This window comes from Protomyctophum parallelum (genome assembly GCF_964188405.1).
Source record: "Protomyctophum parallelum genome assembly, chromosome: 6".
Classification (NCBI taxonomy): domain Eukaryota; kingdom Metazoa; phylum Chordata; class Actinopteri; order Myctophiformes; family Myctophidae; genus Protomyctophum; species Protomyctophum parallelum.
The window spans coordinates 54,165,132-54,184,436 of NC_139701.1; the positions used below are offsets into that span (position 1 = coordinate 54,165,132).

The window sequence follows — 19,305 nt, forward strand, 5'->3', positions numbered from 1 at the left end:
CCCCAGTGTTTACTTCTTATCCCGTATTCCCACCACAGGGCCAAATGGAACACTTTAAAGCTTCTATTTATGTCACCCCCTTTGGGTCAGGTAACTCGGTTGAGTTTGATTCTCAATGAAACATATGGTGTTTTCATCTTCATTATCTGTGTTAGACACGGTGAACATGCTGCTGGCTCTAGGCCCACTTGTGTGGCAGTGTGTGGCGAGTGGCTGTTCACTCCTTGACGTGATGCCCTTTTAACTGCAGGGCGTTAAACCAGCTGTGAACGACTGCAGCGTCTCTGCGGCAGTCGTGTGGCGTTCCGTGGTCTCTTCCCACGTCGTATCTCCACTCCATTCTATCAATACTCTCCCTTTCCTCGCCTGCCGGTCTCCCTCCCTGCATCGCTTAGCCTACCAGAGCCTATAGACGACTTAAAGTGCATTCACACACCGGACCGCAATCGAAAATAATCACGTCGCTTGAAGTGCAGGAATCGCGAGGAGTCGCGTGTATACATGACATTTGCGCTTGGAGTGGTTACTCCCAATGCCTCGTCTACAGTACAGTACATATCATATAAGTACATGCAGGTTCCACAGTCTCCTTTCTGTTGTTGTATCTGTATACTGTACTGTATGTAGGGTGGTAGCCCTATGTACTGACAGCCCACCCTCCTCTCTTCAACTTCAGTTCCCTCTTGCCTCAAATTCTCTCTGAATAATTATACCCCAGGTTGTCCACCACAGTGCAGTATTTAAATTTGAACTCTTAATACTTTGGCCTTGTGCTATTTGCTTTATGCCCCCCCCCCTCTCCCCCCCCCCCCCCCCCCAAACCCCGCTCCATCATCGTTCTCCTCCTAACTGTAGCCCAGGTTTTCCATCTCACTCCGGTATCTTAACTCGGACACTTTAGCTTTGTGCTGCTTGCTCTCCAGGTGCAGTCTGAAGTCGCTCTCCTGCTCGGCTCCACAGTTGCACATGGAGCAATAGAACTGCCCGCTAGGGGTGACGCACATGGCCAGGTCCCTGGGGATCCGCTGCCTCGGTCTGGGGTTGTAGTACGGCCCTGAGGGGAGAGGGGGAGAGAGAGAGAGAGAGAGAGAGAGAGAGAGAGAGAGAGAGAGAGAGAGAGAGAGAGAAAGAGATGAGAGTCAGCAGTACTTTTTATCCAAACCATGGAGAGCTTGGTAGATTTCGAGTTATTCAGCATTTTAGTCAGCCTGTATAGAGCTAAGTTGACATTTTGACCAGCGGGTGGCACTAGATGACTACGGTCACGGGGTCACTCAAATGGTTAGGGGTCATCCTTCAGGGAGCCCCCATGGCAATCCAGCCAGTAATTCTCTGAATAATTGGATGGGGCAGATGCAGGAGTCTAGTTTAGTTTAGAGTGCTTGAATTCTTATGCAAAAAAATAAATACCTTCCAGAATATGAAAGCAATGGAGAGAGAGCATCAGAGACGTGTGTGTTTCTGTGTGTGAGTGTGTCTGTGTGTGTGTGTGTGTGTGTGTGTGTGTGTGTGTGTGTGTGTACTGATTCTGACTGTATCCTGAGATCGACATAATGTCCTAGTTTCTTAAGGATATAAGGATACATGTTTTATTCTATTTTATGAAAAAAAGTAATTTCTTTATATATTTCAGTTATTTGTCATGTCTGCCCTCTGCAACCTATGATTACAAAGCCTAAAAGGCAAACATACATTATGTTTATATTCATATAGAGTTCCAATGTTCCATGCCAATGACTCAATTAAATCGTAAATGGCAATTATTTGTGTTAATCTTCAACGTTGTAATGGTGACAGTTCCAATAATGCTGCCAAGTATTTGACGAGACATGGCAGGCCCTCCTCGGCTTTAATTAGAAGCTGGAGAAGTGTGTTCCCCTTAGGTTGTTGTGGCGGTGATGACGGATCTGGAAGGTGCTAGCCTAGGCATTAGTCTAATGAAGTGAGAGTGAAACATTAGACTGCTAGCATTGACCATGAGCTTTTGTTTGAGTGCATCGCTAGACAAACTTCATGGAACAAGTTTGTCTGACTTCTGGGATTTACTTGTCATTACTTTATTGTCACGGCCCGCTCCTCGGACCGTGAACTTTGTCTGTCCTCATTTAGTTTTTGGACTATAATATGTATTTCTGTCACAGTGCAAGGGCAGGAGCAATTAGGACCCAATTGCAGACAGATAGGCGCAGGCAGATGAGCTTCAATGCAAGGGTTTTATTCCAAAAAACCAACACAAGGAATACAAGGAACTTGAAGTACATAGAATCAGGAATACACTAGGAGGCAAATCATGGATACATGAGGAGCTGAACACTACTGACATTAAGTGACGAACTAGCAAGGGAACTGAACAAACAGGGGAGTATAAATAGACACAGACTAACTAGGCACAGGTGAAACAAAACTCAAAATCAAGACAGGGATTGGCTGAGGGACTAAGAGGACACAGGTGATTGGCTGGGGGACTAAGAGGACACAGGTGATTGGCTGGGAGACACAGGTGGAAAACAAAGACTAATCACAATACAGGTTAGACAAGGCAGCTACAGAACTACAGGGGCAGACAGGAGGGCACAAAACAATACTACAAAATAAAAGGTACACAAGTTAAACATAACACGTCACGAACCGTGACACTTTATGCACAAATGGTTCTACAATGTGTAGGTACAGTAAGGTAACCAAGTTCTGCCATCAGAATATAACATGTTGCATCCTAGTATTGAAATTAACTACCGGGTGAAAACCATGAACACACACACACACACACACACACACACACACACACACACACACACACACACACACACACACACACACACACACGCACACACGCACAAAAGTACACACGATTTAAAAAAAAGAACAAATATATTTCGGAAGAAAGTTGCAGAGGTGTCAACATCAATGCCTTTCTCTGCCCCTTTGTTTCTGTGAGTCTCTCCCTCTCCCTCTCTCTCTCTCTCTCTCTCCTCAAGTGACTCTCTCTCTCTCTCGCTGTCTCTCATTCCCTGGGGGATGCAGAGGCGTTGAAAGAAGAGACAGCGCGCCTGTCTGCCTGTCTGCCTGCCTGCCTGCCTGCCTGCCTGTCTGCCTGCCTGCCTGCCTGCCTGTCTGCCTGTTACTGATGCCGTGCCACCATACAACAACACCATACAACAACACAACATGCCACACAGCTGCTGTCAGAGTGGTAAGCTGCAGGGTGACTGGCTGCAGGGTGACTGGCTAAACACCTGGTAACATTACCACCACCGGAGCCTGCCCGCCATGGCCGTGTGCCTGACTCACTGATTGGCTGGCCCAACAGCCTCCCACTACCACTAACTGGCATCGGTATTATCAACATTCTACGTTTGCAGTCAATACTGTAAAACGAGTCATTTCAGGATCATGTATTCCGACTTATGTTTCCGTGCAGTAAGATACAGTACAGGAGCTTTTGGAGGGATTTAAACACAATTTAATTAACTATTATTATATATTTAAGGTAATTTCTGGCAGTTTTTGCTTGGATAACCGTACAAACTGGCTGCACAGTGCACACACAGCACCTTGAGTTGAGTCGTTATTTTATTTCACTTTATCACAGCTGTAATCAATAATAATAATAATAATAATAATAATAATAATAATAAATCTTTATTTATATAGCACCTTTTGAAACGAAGTTACAAAGTGCTTCACAGAGAATAAAAACAATCCACAATGCATTAAGATACGATAAGTAAACAGTTATAAAAATGAGTTTTCAGGAGGGATTTGAAACGGTGGGTGGACTCTGATCTCCAGAGGGAGGCCATTCCAGAGGGTCGGAGGTCTGAAAGCAAAAGCCTGATTGCCTTTTTGTTTTCAGCTTGGATGTTGGGATTTGAGCGTTGCGCCTGACCTACGCTGTAAAGACAATTATTTGCTTGGGCGGAAGTTGCGGGATTTTAGCGGAAGTATCGCCCAAGGAAATTACGTTGATGCTTTACATGTCAAAATCAGTTTACATTGAATGAAACAACTAGTGTTGTGATTGGTCGGAAAAATATGGTATCCGGGGGAAATACATCTGACGGCTGTTCCGGAGGATACATCCGCCGATAGCTTCTCTGCCTTACGTTGTGACCAGGCTTTACTTTATGCTTCTCTGCCTTGGGTTGTGACCAGGCTTTACTTTATGCTTCTCTGCCTTACGTTGTGACCAGGCTTTACTTTATGCTTCTCTGCCTTACGTTGTGACCAGGCTTTACTTTATGCTTCTCTGCCTTACGTTGTGACCAGGCTTTTCTTTATGCTTCTCTGCCTTACGTTGTGACCAGGCTTTTCTTTATGCTTCTCTGCCTTACGTTGTGACCAGGCTTTTCTTTATGCTTCTCTGCCTTACGTTGTGACCAGGCTTTTCTTTATGCTTCTCTGCCTTACGTTGTGACCAGGCTTTTCTTTATGCTTCTCTGCCTTACGTTGTGACCAGGCTTTACTTTATGCTTCTCTGCCTTACGTTGTGACCAGGCTTTACTTTATGCTTCTCTGCCTTACGTTGTGACCAGGCTTTACTTTATGCTTCTCTGCCTTACGTTGTGACCAGGCTTTTCTTTATGCTTCTCTGCCTTACGTTGTGACCAGGCTTTTCTTTTTGCAGATAAGTAAGCCTGGGACCGAGGCTACCCCGGGATACGATATTTATTCGACCAATCACAACACGTCCACGGAGATGTAAACAGATTTGTGAAACGTCAACGTAATTTCCTTGAGCAGTACTTCTGCCCAAATCCCGCAACTTCCGCCCAAAATAAATTATACTGTCTACAGCGTTGGTCTTGTCCAGCATGAGTACGGCGTGAAGTTCATAAGGAAATATCTCCCCTGACTAAACAGAGACACCTTATTAGTAGAGAGGAAGAACCTTATTGCTTTGAATCTCTGAGAGGACATGGAAGTTATGAACTGCACCTTTATAATGAAATGTATTTCAGTTATTGCTTACCTGGCATAGCCACAGGTATCTGTGGGCTACGGCGATTTTTCACTAGCCTGTACTCGCTACCGTCCTTCCTGTTTCTCCGCTGGTTTGTCTCGCTGCCTTCCCTGAAACACAGATATGTTCGGAACATGGAACAACAAACTAGTGTGTGACTCGTGGGAGACTGCGAGAGAAATAAACAAACTAAACATGGTGGAGGAGACAAAAGAAAGCAGCTATAGCACTTTGTTGTTCAAAGATTGTGTTTCGTTATCATTTTGAGCCCAGGTGTGGTTTTCATTTAGTCTGTAATTCATACAGAGTAAAAGTCTTGGTGTTCATTTAATTCAATTGAGTGTACAAATGGAACCAGATGGACCCATCATCACTGTTTTCAGAGTGCAGAATGGGGGGGGGGGGGGGGGGGACTGCAAATGTTGAAAATGCAAAGTAAGACTTTTGGCAGGGAGTAATAATTAAAGTAACTATATTACTTTAAAAAAAGTAATATTACTGTTTAAGAGTAACTTTGACAACACTGAGTATAACATTCTAAAGAATGAAAGTATAAGATTTGCAATTAGTGCCCCCTGAGCAGTTTTGTGACAATAAACTGTGACCATATTATTTGAGCAAATCCAGTTTTGATGTCATTATGTTCAAAGTTGTTGTGCTCGTCAAAGATCTTTTGAGTGGTGCAACCACTCCTACAAGCAGCAACGTCCGTGTGTATCATCAGCACGAGTGGTGTGCGCATGCGTGAAATTGGAACGTGAGAAGTATGTGACATGGCTGCCACCTGCTGGACGCAAATCCAACTTCTGTCTGTATGTAACCATACTAAAGCTAATCAGAGAGAGAGAGAGAGAGAGAGAGAGAGAGGAGTTGCACCACTCGGTTCACACAGGTGTGATTTTTTTTTTTACACTTTACAAATCAGCAAGTTCACAAAGTTTGTGATTGTCATTAAATGTAACAGTGAAATATTTCTCACGTATACCCTGGCCTACACACATACCCCTATTTGAGAAACACTGCCCTATTCAGCCGTTATTGTGCTATTTTTAGCCCCCCCTGAAAACAGGTTGCTTCTAATGCATTTCTGCATGAGAAGAGGTCTCTGTTGTACAAAACTGCAATTCAGCTTCTTTATACCCAAACTTACGTGTTATTATTAGTGTTGTGCTGAGCCTCGGCCAGCCGTAGCCTCTTGGCATGGTTCTTGCCCTGGTAATGGGCCTGTGCTACTGCCGGGGAACTAAAGGAGGCGTCACACAGCTTGCAGTAGTCATGCTCTGTGGCCAAAATAACTCTGGCAGCCCCTTTATAAAGTGCCTGGATAGGAAGAGAGAGAGAGACGGAGAGAGAGAGAGAGAGAGAGAGAGGTGTTAGAGAGGAGGCGATGAGAGGGAGTGTGGAGAGAGAGAAGGGGATCAAATGCAGTGAATGGGAAGAGGGATCATTCTGAGCTCCTTGAACTATAGATTATGGACCCTTTCCTCAATAGCTGATCCACCATGTCCCAGGAATTCATTACCTCTGCTTGGATGCAATGCCATCCTCCTCTTTTTGTGCCATTTCTTTGCCCCCGTAGACCATATTCACACAGAGGCCATCTTGCCATTATAACCCATTTAGGCCTGACGTCGAAATTTTAAAAATGTATTTTTAAAAATGCATTTTTTTCTGAAAAACCTCATGTATTTTACCTCACGCCTTTAACCCATTTAGGCCTGATGTCGATTTTCTTTTTTTTTCTTTTTTCTGAAAAACTTCATGTTTCTATTCTCAATATTTCATGTCAAGGACCCCCAAAAATATATGAAATTGGCCTCTGACCCCCCATCTGAAAACGTGTTGTTCCAGGGACCGCCACCTCCCAGAAGCAAAGATTTGAGTTAAAAACGTTCGCTCTGAAAGAATATATATATTATTTCAAAGCTTTGCACCACATGTTCATGATTTCTCAAAAATAGCAGACCTGTAGATCTGCTATTTTTCAATAGCTAAATCATAACATAATGTTTAAAACACCAAAAGGGGTTCCCGCCCCCAAAATGGGTTCAAGTGAATGGCACAATGCAAAACGCCAACATGGTCACTGTGTGAATAATGGTCTCTTGCGCTGAGTTTTGGGCCTCACCTGTCTGCTTGTGTCACCGTCATTAGGCCCAGCTCCACCGAGTACTGTCGTCTGGCTGACCGTCTCCATAAGGACCTCTGGGGTCCTGATGGCTGGTGGCTGCTGACTGCCTGCATAGAAATTTCTCAGCTTCTTACTGTGGTTCTTTCCCTAGAAAATGGGAGAGTGAGGAAGACGATGAGAGAGAGGAGGAGAGGAGAAGAGCAGCGAAGAGAGGGAAGGACAGGCGAGGAGACGAGGAGAAGAGAAGCGAAGAGAGGAAAGGACAGGCGAGGAGAATTAAGGTACGGGACTATAATGAAACCATGTGGAAAACCATGTGGGTCACGCGTTGGGCCACATCGGCACATGCAATGGCACAAATGCAGCCGCCCTCAATAACTCATTTTTGGAGCGACGTCGTCATCAAAATCAATCAATCAATCAAAATCAATCAATCAATCAATTTGATACAGTGTTGTGTGTTGTTGTTTTGTTTTTTTCCGCTCTCACTTGAATTTTTGCAATTTCTATTTGCTTTTATCCGAACTAATGTGTGTTGAATACTGACTTTTTAACAATTGTGAACTTTTTATCAATTGTATGAGTACTGGAATGTTTATTGTTATGTGGACCCCAGTATAAGACTAGCTGGTTGCTATGGCACCAGCTAATGGGGATCCTTAATACAAATCAAATAAAAATCAATCAATCAATCAATCAATCAATCAATCAAAAAAGTGAAGATGAAATGTGATAATTAGAGAGCACTTTCTGTATTACATATGCCCTGTTTCCTTCCATTTTAGAGGGATGTAATTTCAAAATGGAAGCATCCTCTCAATATTACCAGAATTGCTACTGTATGTACAGTATCACTGATATAAACATTTATGATGATTCATTTATGATATTCTCATAGCAGTTACAGCATGTAAATAAATATCCTGTAGTCCTTTTGACTTTAATAAGTGAATGCATTTTGCGACAACAAAAGTAAATAACAACAAATATAATAACTAGATAGTTAATCTATCGACATAATTCATGACATTCAAAGATGATTAAGTTTGCATGCTTGCGATGTGCTATAGCGCATGTGTGTGCATGCTTATGTGCGTGCGGAACTGCATGTGTGTCGCGTGTGTGCTTCATCAGACCTGGTAGTGAGCTTGGGCCTGCTGAGCAGAGTTGAGGGTAACGTTGCAGAGTTTACAGTAGAGAGGTTTACACAGTTCTTCCAGCCCCAGCAGAGAGCCTTCTTCCTGCTCCTCCATGCCCAGCGTTGAGCCCTCATCCTGGGACTGCTCGCTGGACGGTGCCGCCTGGGCTGGTGGTAGTGGACCAGCGAGAGGACCGGGAATGGGGCCAGAAATCAGGGCTTGGATGGAGGCTGGGATCGGTGGTCTCGGAGGCAGCTGTGAGAGGTCCGGGGTCGGAGGTGGTGGGGGGGAGGACAGGGAGAACCGTCCGGTTCCAGGGGCCAATACGGCTGGGGGCCCCAACGCTTGTGTGGGGTTCAGGGGTGGAGCTCCCAATGGTTGTGCAAGGTCCATGGATGGGGGTCCTCCTAATGCCTGCATGGGGTCTATAAGTGGAGGCCCCAAGGCGTGTGCCATTGGCGGAGGTCCTAGAGGCTGTGCAGGGGCCATCAGTGGTGGGGGCCCTAAGCTATGTGCAGGGTTAATGGTCGAGGGCCCTAAATGGTGTGCTGGGTTACTGTTTGGAGGCCCTAAGCTATGTGCTAGGCTAATGGGTGGAGGCCCTACTACACTATGTGCAGGGTTAATGGTTGGGGGCCCTAAATGATGTGCTGGGTTAATGCTTCGTGGCCCTAAGCTAGGAGCTCGGTTAATGGTTGGGGTCCCTAAAGCGTGTGAGGCAGGGATGGGAGGTGGCCCCAGAGATTGTGTTGGAGCCAGCTGGGTCGGGGGTCCAATTGCCTGAGCAGGTGCCATCGCCGGGGGGCCGAGGGGCTGCGCAGGGGCCATGGACAAGGGTCCCATTGCTGGGGGGCAGAGGGGCTGTGCAGGGGCCATGGACAAGGGTCCCATTGCTGGGGGGCAGAGGGGCTGCGCAGGGGCCATGGACAAGGGTCCCATTGCTGGGGGGCAGAGGGGCTGTGCAGGGGCCATGGACAAGGGTCCCATTGCTGGGGGGCAGAGGGGCGTGGCAGGGGCCATGGACAAGGGTCCCATGTGGTGGAAGTGCTGCTGAGGGTGAGTGAACAAAGTGAAGGTGGGCTTCAACATGGCCTCTGGACCTGGGGAGAGGAGGGGGCACCGGTCAGGGCAAGAAACAATGCATATACACAACATTCAAACATTGAACTATACTAATAAAGTGTTATAAACACATCTTGGACCACATTCATACACGTTTAATCGACCTTTCAATGGCACCCGATTTGAATGTTATATCAACCGACAATCACCAGTACTGTATGTTCATTTTGACCTGAGATCAGATTCTAAAAATGTCTTCTACATCCTGACAGTTTTCTGAAAAAGCTGTTTCTATATGTCAGTCGTTCTTTGATTTTTCAAAAATATCAGACCTACAAGCTCATAGCGCGCCACCGAGTGGCGCACTATGAGCTTGTAGATCTGATATTTTTCAATAGCTAAAGCATAACATAATGCTAACACCAAAAGGGGTTCCCGTCCAAAATGGGTTAACTGGACCATGCAATGCAGGTAATATATGGTCCACATACTGGCACCGTCGAGTAGGTAACTAGGAAATGTGGATGTGAAATGACTGCCACCGAAGCGAAAACGTGGCCGGTTAAGACTGAGGTTATTGTTGGGGTTAGAGTTAGGGTTACGGTTAGTATAGTATTTCGTATTATAGTCATAATAGATAACGTGACCAACGCCTCGTCGGACAAATGAGACATTGGCTGACAACGTCAATATGTAGGAAATGTCCATACTGCTTTCATTGCATGGCGTTGATAAGGGCTGATATCCATCTATCCATCCATCCATCCATCCATCCATCCATATGAGCGTCCCTGTGTACACTCTTATCATCCCATACAACGCATTCATGGTCTAAACCTCAGGTCAAATGCTTGGCTACGGTGTGTAGTGTGTAGTGTGTAGTACCAGCATTCAAATCCGAGGGGGGTAAAAATGTCTTTGGCCCCCTGGTCGTGGGGAAACTGCCCATAGATCCGAAGTCCCGTTAGTCCGAACATGCACTGCTCCCGTGCTTGCGGTTAGGTTTAGGTTAGGGTTAGAGATAGGGATAGTAATTTCGGAAAACAATGAACCATCTGACTAATGACCCGGCACCGGTCGTGGAACGATCTACAGTCCAGACTAAAATTGGCATTGAAAGTTCCTTTGAGAAGTTTCAAAAGGATCATCTTAGATGTACAGTCCAACACCTGCACGTGTTTGGATATAGTACTATAGCCTTTGTTCATATATTTATATGTTTATATTTTGCACATTGTGTATTTGCCCTGCCACTAAAAGATTAGCACTTTGGTGATTTGTGTATCATGGATGTTTTATTTGCTGTTCTATAATGTTCGATGTAGCATTGAAGTGTCATTTTATTTCTGCCACTTGGCCAGTTTCCCACTAAAAAATACAAAATAAAAATGTGTTTACTGGTTAAATAAAGGTTACATATAAAAAAAGAAATCCAGGCAAGTGCCCTCTGGACCTTCATGTCCTGTTCCGTCAAGGCATTCAACATATTTAAAGTCCTACCTCGAGCACCATCCAGCTGGCACCTAGCTTAGCTGTAGCAATGGTTCTGCCCTAGGGTTAGGGCAGAACCAACTTCAGATTTTTCTTTTGCCTTTGAGCCAATCTTACTGCACTCAATTTCTACTGCCACCTGCTTCCTTTCTCTGCTGGGTACTAGGGCAATGTCATCTGCATTCTGCATAGTTCGGTTCGGTGATCACGGTGAGATGTACTCATTTAGTTTGCCTTGGGACCAGCGTGAAGTGTCTCCTTTTTGCCTCTGATAGCGGGTCTCAGCTGGACATGTGGGGCCAGGGTATATATCGCCCCAACCCTATCCTGCGAGAATCTAGCAGTCTCACCATCGTGGTCTCTCAACCTTGTCTCGAGTCTGACTATAGAGCTTGCTGCTATAGTATCTGCACCATCTTGAAGTCGATTACGGTGATCACTGATGCCAGTTTCCACTGTTTGACACGTTGGCAGTTATAATTGTCTCGTTGATTTGTACACATGCTTTAAGAAAATACCAATACAAAAATACTAAGGGTTATAACCCAATAACGTGAAAATATGTGGCCTGAATGAATCACTTTTGTATTGTGCTTTATATACGTAAACTCTCTTGACAGGAACCTTCATTATTCTGAAATGAACGAGTGAAAGAAATAAACAAAGATGCGCAAACAACGGTGCTATAGCAGAAACCGCACCATTAAGGGCCTGAGGCTGGAGAGGACGGACGACTGGAACACATCCAGAGACGTGTAGAACTACACACTCCAATAGACATCTGAACGATTAGGACAGACAAGCCTGCAGTCATGCATACGGAGCACCACGTAACACACACACACACACACACACACACACACACACACACACTCACACACACACGCACGCACACACACGCACACACGCACGCACACACGCACACGCACGCGCACGCACACACACACACACACACACACACACACACACACACACACACACACACACACACACACACACTCTATGGCTGTGATAAACAGAGCTTCGCTGATCAGAACGGATCGCTTTATGAAGTCCGTCCGCTTGGCTTGGCTTTTACACATTGTGTGTGTGTGTGTGTGTGTGTGTGTGCATGCGATGCCGTGCATGTGTGTGACAGAGAGAGAGAGAGAGAGAGAGAGAGAGAGAGAGAGAGAGGGGGGGGGGGGGGAGTAATGGCCCTATTTTCATCAGTGCTAAACCCCTTATCCCTAAACTTCTTTGCCTTTTTTACTATTTTGAAAACCATTTTTGAATAGTTCAAATAGCCAATCTACAAGCTCACAATGTGTTTATGTAGATCGGCCAGTTGAACAATTTGAATATGTTTTTCAAAATAGTAAAAAAAAGGCAAAGTTTAGTTTAGGGAAAAGGGGTTTATAGCACTGACAAAAATAGGGCCCTAAATGATCAAAGAATTGTTGCAAGAAGAACATTGGGTAAAATAGATTTCTCCAACAAAAGGTATATCACCGTACAGTAGAGTAGGTGTTTGTTGTCTGTGCACATGAGAGAGCATTACTTCATTACATACTGTACTATATATTCTTCAGCCAGGACTAGCAGTGCAGCAGCTGTGCTGAACTCACTGTGCCGGAAGCCTCCATCGGGCATCTAATTGGACACCTCTGCTGTAATGATTCATGGAACTAAAATAACACCCTGTGTGTCTGACTGCTGTCTGCTGTCAGTCAGTCTTACAGTATATGCCTGCCTACCTGTGTTGTCTATCTGACTATCTATCTATCTATCCTACTATCCTACCATCCTACCATTGTCTGTCTGTCTGTCTGTCCGTCCGTCCACATGCTTGTCTGTTTTCCCCGCTGTCCTTCTGTCTGTCTTTTCATCACCCGGTCTGACTTTAGAACAGTGGTTATGAGCGTACATGACATCAAAAGGTTCGTGAAACACTAATGTAGAATATAAGTAGTATGCCGATTGCTGAAGTTATGCATTTGCCACACACGCTGCAGAGTGCAGACAACGCGAGGCAGTGTAGTCTAGTGCACACCAAGTGCACAGCGTCGAGTCTGTCGGATAAAGTCCAGAAAATGCTCTGTCCATATTATGGCCCAGAAAAGCCAATTAACCCATTCTGACCTGAGATCAGATTCTAAAAATGTCTTCTACATCCTGACGGTTTTCTGAAAAAGCTATATTCAAAAATAGCAGACCTACAAGCTCGTATCGCGCCACCCGGTGGCGCTATATGAGCTTGTAGATCTGCTATTTTTAAATAGCTAAAGCATGACATGATGCCAACACCAAAACGGGTTCCCGTTCAGAATGGGTTGATAGCCATGAAAACTCCAGCCTAAGCTAGATTTGGTCAATTCCACACACCTGCCATTTGATTACTTTAGTCAGTCCACTTTTCACAGCAGTGCATGGGGCCGCAAAGCTAACCGATCGTTCATTTTATGATAGAAGCGCCAAACTCTTTAGGCAATTATCATGAACGTTGAGTGGCCCAGGAAATAATTCCCCATTCATTTCTATAGGCCTTTAAAAGGTATTTATTTAAAGACGTTTACGCCGCGGACAAAGCCAACTCCAGTTGTGACAAATCATGACAATAAACACAATGTTTTGGGGCCGATCAAATAATTAGTAAGAAGAAAAACTAAACAAAAAGTGTTGTACCCTCAGACATTCTCCACAGACGTTTACACAAGGACAATGGTGCAGTAGCATCAAAACGCCCGTATTGTATACTTTGCACCTTATTAAAAGAGGCTTAAATTGGCACAGAGGGCATGGGGTCATCTCCTAGCTGATTTCTGTGCCTGGGTGGTAACATAATGAATCTAGTAATAATAATAATGAATAAATAATAATAATAAAAACATTAATACGTCATTAATACAATAAGTATATTGTATTTCTCTGTGTACTGTAGTGTAAAGCACCTATTTACTTACATCCTGTAAGGAAGCCGGCGTCGGTTTCCAGTGCTAGTTACAGACATTTGTGTGTGTGTGTGTGTGTGTGTGTGTGTGTGTGTGTGTGTGTGTGGACTCTGGGGAGGAAGGAATCAATTTGAATAACGACTACATTGGGGAGAAAAAAGGGTCAAAAGATAATTGGCTACTGTTTTTTTTAAGTTCACACACACACACACACACACACACACACACACACACACACACACACACACACACACACACACACACACACACACACACACACACACACACACACACACACACAAAACATATAATGGAAACCACTAATACGATGTAGATAGGACAAGGTCAGCTCCTTGTCTCCTCGGCCACCTAAAACAGAGCGTTCTCCTCAGAGACCATGGCTTGCTCCTCGGACTGGAGAGAGAGAGTTTACACAAATTGCTCCTCATATAATAATAGAGGAGCATTAGAGATCTCTGGGGATCCAATCCAATTTCAAACTACAAAGTCAGGCTTATTCTGTGCTGCTCAGATGTACAATGCTCCTATAGTTATCATTTAAAAATGTATTCACAGTATTTACATGTTCTAAAATAAATGCTCTAAGCACACGTCTTTCCAAATGTTTGAAAACCGCTGGTGCTGGAATGAAAGCTATAGAGACATTACGTGCATTACTATGAGAAACTATAGCCTGATTTATGTACGACTTTGTTGAGAGTCACTGATTTCAGCTTGAAGATCTGTTGTGTGATGGGGTGTAAATTAAGCTCATCTCATACAGTAGCATCAACATCACTTCACTAGTTTTGAGGGGCTTTCTGAAATCATGTCATGTGGCAGCCAAGTCTATGGACTTTTAATGTTTGTTTAGAGTCTAATTAAAAATAACCGGTTGCCAGCCAAGTCTACGGACTTTAATGTTTGTTTAAGGCAGTAAATGACAACGTATAAGACATCATTTGGCTGATATTATACTGACCTCGTTGCGATCCTCACTTCACACGAGTGTGATTTTCTTCCTAATGCCTCAATATTTTGGACTGAGGTCGATAAAAAAAAAGGCTTCTAAATCCTAATTTTTTTCCTTAAAAACCCATGTTTCTATGTCAGTGGTCCTCAACCTTTTTCATGTCAAGGACCCCCAGAATTATCTCTATTGGGCCACGGACCCCCATCTCAAAATATGTAGTTTCAGGGACCCCGCCCACAAGCCAATATTTTTGTTAAAAATGTTCACTCTGAAATATATATTCAAAGATTTGTAGCACATTTTCACGACTTTTCAAAAATAGCAGACCTACAAGCTCGTAGCGCGCCACTCGGTGGCGCGCTATGAGCTTGTAGATCTGCTATTTTTCAATCGCTAAAGTATAACGTAATGCTTGAAACACCAAAAGGGGTTCCCGCCCAGAATGGATTAAATCAGGCTTTAGTCCTGAGTCAGGACTCCTGACAGCCCTACTGGTCTATAGAACTAAGAGTTAATCCTGAGTCAGGACTCCTGACTGCCCTACTGGTCTATAGAACTAAGAGTTAATCCTGAGTCAGGACTCCTGACTCCTGACTGCCCTGCTGGTCTATAGAACTAAGAGTTAATCCTGAGTCAGGACTCCTGACTGCCCCACTGGTCTATAGAACTAAGAGTTAATCCTGAGTCAGGACTCCTGACTGCCCTACTGGTCTATAGAACTAAGAGTTAATCCTGAGTCAGGACTCCTGACTGCCCTACTGGTGTATAGAACTAAGAGTTAATCCTGAGTCAGGACTCCTGACTGCCCCACTGGTCTATAGAACTAAGAGTTAATCCTGAGTCAGGACTCCTGACTGCCCTACTGGTCTATAGAACTAAGAGTTAATCCTGAGTCAGGACTCCTGACTGCGCTACTGGTCTATAGAACTAAGAGTTCTATAGGGCCGAGAACACAAGAAGAAGCTGCCGTTCCGGTCCGGACATGAATCTGTGTGATTATTAGACTGCTCCCACTGAGAGGCCTCTGCTTTTATTCAGTAAATAGGCCAAGTGTTCCTTTTCTCCAGAGTTTCTCTTGGTGCACTATGTTGTGTCACATCAATTATAGAGTGATGAGAAGCCTATGCCCCGTCGTCCACCTACTGTACTGTAGTCCATCTGCTCCACTGGGCATCGGATGAAGATGGCCAAGACCACCGCTTCATTTAACATTCTGGAACATCAGGGGTTGATGTTTTAGCTCTTCCCGTGTTGGACTTACTTTGGACTTTGGTATAGCTAAGTCCAGGGGTGTATAGTACAGACTATTATCCTATACTGAAAACGTTGAAAAACATTTTCCCGGTTTTATTTGACCTTGATTATGTTGTCCTTATTGCTTGTGTAGTACTCTTTGTATAGAATGTATCATTACACTGTCCTGTTTTAATGTTGATTGATTTTATTATGTTCGCTGTACAGCACGTCTTTGTAACCTTGTTAAGAAAGGTGCTTTATAAATAAAATGTACTTACTTACTACTCACTTATACTATAAAAGAAAGGCTATAGGCCTAAAGAATATCATTTTAAGGCCACACAGGCCGAAACGCGTTCGTTATCGACGTCAGAGGTAAATAAATTCATATGAAAAGGACATACAATGATTGCTGGCATTTTCTTCATTGCAACCTGTATATTCGAGCCTTGCACCGTAAGGACTTTATCCCATTCTGACCGGGCACCCATTTTGGTGTTGGCATCATGTCATGCTTTAGCTATTGAAAAATAGCAGATCTACAAGCTCATATTGCGCCACCGAGTGGCGCGATACGAGCTTGTAGGTCTGCTATTTAAAAAAAATCGAAGACACTTTTAGAATCTGATCTCAGGTCAGAATGGGTTAATAATGAAACTGTCAGGATGTAATAGACATTTTTAGAATATGATCTCAGAATGGGTTATTCTAACCTGGAGTGTTGCGGGTAATTGTCTGCTTCGGCAGTACTTTCTTGCTATTGCTCAAGAATATCATGAATTGTGTTATGATTTTGTACATTTCACGGTAAAGGCAGATGAGTACGGCTGGGACCGAGGCTACGGTAAAGGTATTAATAGGTAGCTATTTCTGTATCTTATCCATTTGTCCCCATGAATAGTCAATGGGTACAGTGGACCTGGTAGCTATAGTGAACATGTTTTACTAAAACAATCATGGACCAAACTCATACATTTGTGTCATCATCAAACATCAAAGTCTATTGGAAGAGCACTATTGACTTATTTTAATGGGGGTTTCCACACACGCTCGTGCATGCATGCACACACACACACACACACACACACACACACACACACACACACACACACACACACACACACACACACACACACACACACACACACACACACACACTGTTATCAGTTAATAGCATATAAAGATACATGCATGGCAACTTAATTGGTCCCCAAAAACCAAAATCACCACTACATAATATCAGTGCAGGTGTACAGAAGACCCTATACTGATTATATTGCATGTCATGGATCAGCTGTGAGGACAGCACAGAATCATGCAAACCAGATCACAATGGAGCAGATTAAAGTAATTTGTGTTATTATTTTTTCTTGTTTTGTTTTTTAATATCTTCTTCTATATATATTTCATCATAAATCTAATTCATACATTTTTACAAAATCACCCCCACGTACGCCTCGAGCACTGCCATGCCCATGCATGCCTATCAACACACAGAGAGAGAACCGTAGCTTGATCGATTATCGATAAGAACCTCTGCATTTTGCTTCTGAGCATATACATGCTCGGATATACTCTCACCTGTAAATAATAATAAGCTATTATGTGGCGAATGCACCTCTCTAGGTGTCATTTATGACGATGACAGCACAGCAGAAACAAGGCGTCCTGTCTGAACAGCCAGCTATATCCGTGAGTATAATCAGCATATTTCACTGGTTAGAGTTGTCTCCATCCCTCCCTCCACATCAGCGAGCAGGACCGCTGACAATCGGACAATATAAAGCATCCCCGACAAGCATCTTCTTACCTGGCAACCGGGCGAGATAATGGCTGCTGTCATTGTAGCTGACAGGCGGAGAAGTGTAATTTCTGCAGTATTGTGCACTTTGGTAGTACGCTCCATCGCCAACAACGTTCTTCATCTGCAACGCCATCATCGCAGTCGCTATCCCTTCGCCAACTTCTCTCTCTCCGATCTCTCTGTCTCCCTCTCTCTCTCCAAAAAAAAATCAAGCGGCCAAAGCAGCAGTAGGCTCAGGCTAGCCTAAACCATTAACCGCAGATTCAAAGGGTTTTCACCGCACAGCGGGAGGGAGGGGGGGGGGGTTCCCAAAAATAGGAGAGTCCGAAATAATAAACAAACTCTACATTCTCCTCCCAGGCGGAACTTATAAAGCTAACACCATTGTGCTTACTGGACCAATAACGTTGCCACATATCCGTCCCCATGCGAGGTTGAAAAATGTAAATTCTTGTGAAGTTCAGTATAAAAAAAAGGCTCTAGAGACTGTAGACGCTCTCCTTCGATGTTATGTTGGTACAGTCCAGTTTCGACAGCGCTGCCTGCCGCTTGCATGCATTCGCATTGGCGGTATTAATATGCACATACATGTAATTCTGTTACACCTCAGAGATGAGAGATCCTGCCCATAGGCTATTTATAATGATATTGACCTTTATTATGCATATATGTCTGAAAAAATGAGAATTGAATTAATGTGCATGCAGGAAAATAGGGTAGCCTACCATATAGCCTACCTGGCATTTTCAAAAGGGTAATACACGTATTACATTTGCCAAAATGTGACAGCAATATTAGACACTTACATCAGAAACTATACACTTGCACAGAAAACTATGGATCAATAAATCATTATTTGATTGACATATGATATGGAATACTGATATGGATCAAAATCTCCCAGACAGCTTGCGATCACTGGCGTGCGTGCAAGGAGGGGGGGGGGGGGTTATTGGTCTATTACCTATAGTAATAGCTACGATCAAAATTCAAAACATTGCAATTTGACAGTCAATTCTAGTTGGTATACTATACACACTACAGAATCTCCCCTGTACTGTAGTGTAGTGTACGTGGTGGTGTGTCTGTCTGCGCGCTGCGCGCCCGAAGCGCGCAGACAGCGTGGCTGCTGCACTGTCGCAAGAGGAGGACAAGTTGTCCAGTCTAGCTGCGCCCTGAGCAGCGCAGCGCCACAGACAGCACACACAGACGGGCGGCCCCGAGGCGAGCGAGCCCCCCGCCCGCTAAAATGGCTCGAGCCTCCAGTCCGTAGAACCTGACTGACCGTCATTGACCGACCGTGCAGCACGGGGCAGGAGGAGGGAGGAGGGACCGCCGGCGCCATGGAGTAACGCCCGCCGGCTACTGCCACGGATATATTATCTATCTATCTGTCTGTCCGGTCCGCCGAGGGAGAGTTGCAGCAGGCGGCAGGCGGCAGGGGAGACGGAGCCGGGCGGCTTGGCTGGCTGGCTGGCTGGCTGGCTGACCGGCGCCGGTGAACACCACCACCAGCAGCCCCCCAACCCAACCCAACCGGCCGTACAGACAGTGTATCAGTGCTCACTGCGTTCGC

General features: G+C 44.6%; 1 protein-coding gene across 1 annotated transcript; it reads right to left on the reverse strand.

Annotated features, from left to right (window-relative positions):
- Positions 1–845: 845 nt before the first annotated feature.
- Positions 846–8,932, reverse strand: zmat3 (zinc finger, matrin-type 3; the record flags this gene model as incomplete). Its single annotated transcript, XM_083766863.1, has 5 exons — positions 8,231–8,932; positions 7,092–7,241; positions 6,114–6,283; positions 4,973–5,073; positions 846–1,054 (listed from the first exon to the last, which is right to left on the reverse strand). The coding sequence occupies exons 1-5, from the start codon at positions 8,720–8,722 to the stop codon at positions 846–848; spliced, it is 1,122 nt and encodes a 373-aa protein (XP_083622989.1). The 5' UTR covers positions 8,723–8,932.
- Between the last annotated feature and the right edge of the window lie 10,373 nt (positions 8,933–19,305).